We start from the raw sequence: 5,102 nt of genomic DNA, 5'->3' as shown, positions 1-5,102 counted from the left end.
TGCAAACAAGCTAAGCCCCGTTTGTGAGGCAAATAGTTATCATCCGGTAAAAGCTCCTGGCTGTATAGCATCAGACAAATATTTGACGAGGAAAATTATAGGTTGTAAAGGATGGTTGATCCATGTTTGCTTAGAAAATGAAATGTATATGTCGATTTTGTTCAGATAGAAATATTAAATAAACAGATACCACCTAATCAGCCTTGGTTCCAGCTCCACACCTTGGCGTGCAGTCCCATTTTATGTCAACCTTTAGCGAAGTTTCCTGGTTTGCATTCTGCATGGGACTTGTTCTTGGAAAGGCGTAATAGATTTAAGGACTGGACTAGGGACAAGAAACCAACGAAGCAAGCTATGGCCAAAAAAGGTATTATCTTCCTATTCACAAGGGCACAAAAGGCAGAGAAATAACCCACAAACCACATAGAAAATGGGCAGATTTAGACAGCGGATGGTTTATCAGCGTCTAGTCAGTCTGCAGATTGTGTGGATTACAGAGTTCTAGGGAATGCCCTGTGATAATTGTGTGAAACCTCTATGGTTTTAGAATAGTTGCATTATAGTAAGCAGTAACTTTGGGTGCCGGCCACATCCACTTTTCTCCCAAAATTTCGGCTTTCTTTTGACACTGGCAGACGTTCTGGAGTTGAAGCCCCAGGGCTCAGATGCTGATGCAGACTCTTCTTCCTATTTATTTTCATTCTGCTCCCAAGTAGAACTTGATGAATAATGATCAGACAGATTAAAACTGCCCACATATTGAACTACAGATTTCTCTTTTTCTTTAGGACGTACCCAGTTACTTAAAGTCAACCCTGTAACAGAACCTTTCTCTGTCTATTCACAGGTTATTTTCTGATCCATCTGCATATAGGTTTGAAAACTATCTTCAGATCAACTCTTTAAGCTGTTTTCCTCAATCCTTTTCTTGTTTTCCTGGAGGGAAAACTGTTGTTGCTCATTAAAATACTATTTTTTTGATCAGCAAAATTATTGATACATATCATACAGCTTGGGCCTGGGAAGCATTTGAGGTTTTTTGGTTTGTTTTCACGCTGTTTCTTGCTGGAAATCATTACAGCGTATATTTCTACAATATTTCTTCTGGTTGTTAGCATCAAGCCTTGTGCTGATGGTATGTATTCAAGCAATAGATTCTATGACGGACTTCAGTAGTAATGACATATATTATGGCCCCTGTTTATCCAACATTACTTGTCCAATGTTAAATTATTGAGCCAGAATGTATTTCCATTGATTGCTGTGAAGGTTATATGTGTATCAGTAAATCAAAACAAGCTTTAAAAAGATAGAAAATCCATTGATACGAGAAGTAGGAAAGACATAGAAGTTGACACCTTTCTCATAACCTTGGCTGTTGTTTATAACTATAATCTAACTGTTTGAGCTTTGGTTTTGTTTTTTTTTTCCAAATCACTGCTTTGACTGAAAATGACTGATGTGTGAAAAATGGAAGCAGAGCAACAGTACACCTCGATAATACACTTGTGAGCAGCTTTTGATAGAAATAAAATGCTGATTTCTATTTATTAACTTGCTGAAATGCAATATTCAAAGCAAGCCTTTTGCAATGTATTATGTGTCATATTTCCAAAAACAGCTCATGTAAATGGTGGAGGTGTTTCCTTCCTGAGACATGCACTTACATATATATAAAAGTTTCTAAAGTTTGCAATTTAGGAATAATAAAAATACTTAGTAACATTTTGCTGTAAATAATATTATTGCAGAATTGCTACCCAAATGCCAACAGATGAATTGCCAGTACAAATGTGCCGTTACCAGGAATGGCACCAGGTGTTACTGTGGAGATGGATATGAAACAAGCAGCGATGGAAGAAGCTGCACAGGTAAACAAGAAATACACAGTAACATTAACCCCCAGGTTTTCGAATGGTTCCCTGATGGCTGTCAGGGGCGGAGAGCCGGCGGTGGGCTTCAGCTCTGGCTGACGGCAGGCTGGCCAGCACGGCCGCTTCCTCGCCCATCTTCGAAGGTGTTCGTCAGGAATGAGCGTGGGCTTGTGGGGCAGGCGGGGGGTAAGAGTCCCCCTCCGAAACGAGTCATGGCCTCCCTGCTGATTCTTTGGTGCTTCCGTGCCCGTGCCCCAGCGGTAGCTATTCTGAAGTTACTGGGAGGAAAGCATCCTCAGCCGGCCTGGAGGAGGTGAGGAGTGTTTCCCACTGCTCAGACAAGCTTACAGCTCATTTGTGCGAGCTGCTCTCCAGACCTCACTACCAGGAGACCCTGTAAAACTTGTAACGTTTCGCCTTGTGCCCATAAAGTCACACCTAGATTAGAATTTGATAAATGAACACTCCCAGATCATACAACTTAGCTGGGAATGTTATTTCAGCGTAATTAATGGTAGACTGAAATTGGTGTTCTTTTCCATTTTTAAAATATATGACTTCTTAATTCTCTATCCAGGTATTTGTTTCTTGTTTTATTTTTTCTCTTTTTATCAGCAGATTGGAGTTCTGTTGCCTTATGTATGTGCTCTTTACCAATCATTCCTCTCTCCAAGTAATAGTGCTAAGCCAGATTCTTCATAAATATAATCTATTATAAGTTCTTTTGCTCTATGGCTGTCATGTTTTGTGATTGAAAATATATCTGAGGAAATAATTTCAGCAGCAGTTTTTTAAAATGTCAATTTATTACGTAAACCCTCAACCATTGTTAAATAGCATACCTTGATTTTATGGTATTATGCCTATATACCCTAGTTGAGAAAATTGTTCTTTATTAGAGAAATATGTAGTCTTTGATGTAGTGGATGATGCTTTAATGCAGAAGTTGTGACAGTTCGTTTAAGGAACTATAAGACGTTGCCAGCATAAATAGGTTAAGAAGGATAATCAGTTATTTCTGCTCTTGAAATGTTGCTTCATTCATTGACCCTGATAACTAGTGGTCTCTGGTACTAACAAGAACCCAAATGTCTCCCTAACATGATGTAGACATTGGATACTACCTCAACAAATGAAGGTTTCATCTTTCAAAATTAATAGCTATTGAACTTGAAAACTCCTGGCCTTCTGTTTGGTTACTGGCGTAATTTCAACAGCCAACATCTGTGATAAGGTCATGGCTTGAGAAGGGAGAGAACATAAAGCATCATACCATAATGACTTAAACTTTTCTCTTAGAATTCTGATTTTTTGTTTAATTTCTTTTTTTCCTAATCCTTAAACAAGATCTCGTTAATGTCCCTTTAGATTTGAATGAATGTAATATATATGGAAGCTGTAGCCAGACATGTATAAATACAGATGGATCATACAGTTGCAGCTGTGTGGAGGGTTATGTACTTCAGCCTGATGACAAATCCTGCAAGGCCAAAAATGGTAAGTTTTAACATCTTTTTACTCTAATGAAAATATTTTGTGTTTTGGTCCTATCTAGAGGATACACATGAAAAGAAAGACAGAGACGAACACAGAAGAGATGGACTTTCCTTCACCCCACTACAAAGAGCCACACAACAACCCTAGAAAAACTTTTCACATATTACAACAATACTCCAAGGGAAATATTAGAAGTTATTATATGGTTATTATTAATTACAGTGAAATACTCGATTCAGCCAAGATTAGAACAGTTCCCAGTTTCCCTGTTCATAAATAAATCAAGGATTTTCCTCACACAAACAAAATAGGCTGTTTACTCTGGGAAGACAATGGAGATACTGAGAAGACAGAGGAAATGATTGTGAGGTAATTGTACCCTTAGGATAAAAAAAGACATGAGATTGCTTTGTCCTTGAAATATCCCAAGAGGTGAATTTCGTGATATACATACTCACACTAGGCTTTTTGTTGCTTAGTGCATGTTTTCATTAGTAATAGTGAATTGGGTATTTGAGGAAATTAGTGAATTGTGTTTAATGAAGCAATATTGTACACAGTATTTTCTTACTCAGCATATTGAATTAACAGTGCTTTTATATTAAAAAACCTAAAAAGTTTCCTAAGCATTATTCAACATCCACGATGATTCAACACCCAAGTATAAAGCCATGTTTGTTACATATTTTTTCAGTTTTCCTTTTTGTAGTTATTTTGACATCAGATAATAGGAAGGTCTACTGCTTTTTTGAGGCTTCCTCATGTAAAGAGCATTGCTAAATATGTTCTGAGCACCAGTAAGAGTTACAGAGTTTTTTACTGCTTGTACCAAGTCTTGTATTGATCCACACAACATAGCTGAGCAGTTTTTTAAAAATCCACAGCAAAGTATTGTGAGATAAGAAGGTCCATACGAAGTAAAAATATTTTTAAATTCTTCCTCCACTATATGAAAATCAATAACGCAATTCCAGATCAGGAAACCCTCATGATGCCAGTACTGGGCTTGAGATGAGCCTTTGAGTTTCCCTTCTTAGGTCCAGCAGACTGTGTAACAACTGAATGCTGTAGTGAGTTGTCGGTGTCTTGGTGGTCTTGATGAAATGAATAAGATTAACAGAGAAGAACTACTCCTCTGTCTTTCTTAATACTTCGTCATGTTTATTTTAGGGTAGTTTCCATCTTTTCAGTTATTTTCAGAAGGGGATCACTAGTCGTTAATCAGAGAAGTCACTGCAGGACAGTACAAATCAAGATCATGCTGCTGTGAAGAAATAAGTGTTGCTCATTACATTGGTTTTGTTTGTAAACACAACTGTTCCTTGAATTAATGCTGGATTAAATTATCAATATGATGAATATTTGGGTCAAATACTTCGTAGGGCACTGAGGTCCAAAAGACGCCTGGCACAGTAATGAAGGTGTTTTTATCACAGAGCTCTGCAAGAGCTGCAGTGACTTGTAATAGCTTACGTTGCTTCACTGGGCCCGACTTACAGTGTGGAAAATAGTGAAGTTTCCACGTACCAGCAGGTCGCTTTCCTGCACCCTTACCGTTACATTCATAGCTTCACTGATCATACAAGCTGCTTTTCACAAGTTTCTGCCTTGGAGGATCGCCTCGCAGAGGCGATCACCTCCGGTGCAGGTGCATCCCGCAGCAGAGCAGCGGATCGTGGCGTACAGGGGGGTTTCCTGAGCCGGGGAACCCACAGGGGAGCACAGAGACCG

The 5,102-nt window shown here is 38.7% G+C and overlaps 1 protein-coding gene across 1 annotated transcript in view; it reads left to right on the top strand.

Moving 5' to 3' along the window:
* LRP1B (low density lipoprotein receptor-related protein 1B) overlaps positions 1-5,102 on the top strand; it is a 614,444-nt gene that overhangs the window by 207,475 nt on the left and 401,867 nt on the right. Inside the window, exons 4-5 of the mRNA XM_009319022.1 lie at positions 1,752-1,871; positions 3,243-3,371. Of these exons, the coding sequence (XP_009317297.1) occupies positions 1,752-1,871; positions 3,243-3,371 (249 nt within the window). The remainder of the gene's footprint in view (positions 1-1,751; positions 1,872-3,242; positions 3,372-5,102) is intronic.

Source organism: Pygoscelis adeliae, unplaced genomic scaffold (genome assembly GCF_000699105.1).
Source record: "Pygoscelis adeliae isolate BGI_AS28 unplaced genomic scaffold, ASM69910v1 Scaffold222, whole genome shotgun sequence".
Lineage (NCBI taxonomy): Eukaryota > Metazoa > Chordata > Aves > Sphenisciformes > Spheniscidae > Pygoscelis > Pygoscelis adeliae.
Note: the sequence above shows the minus strand (reverse complement) of the source record. Positions and strands in the feature narration are given on the sequence as shown.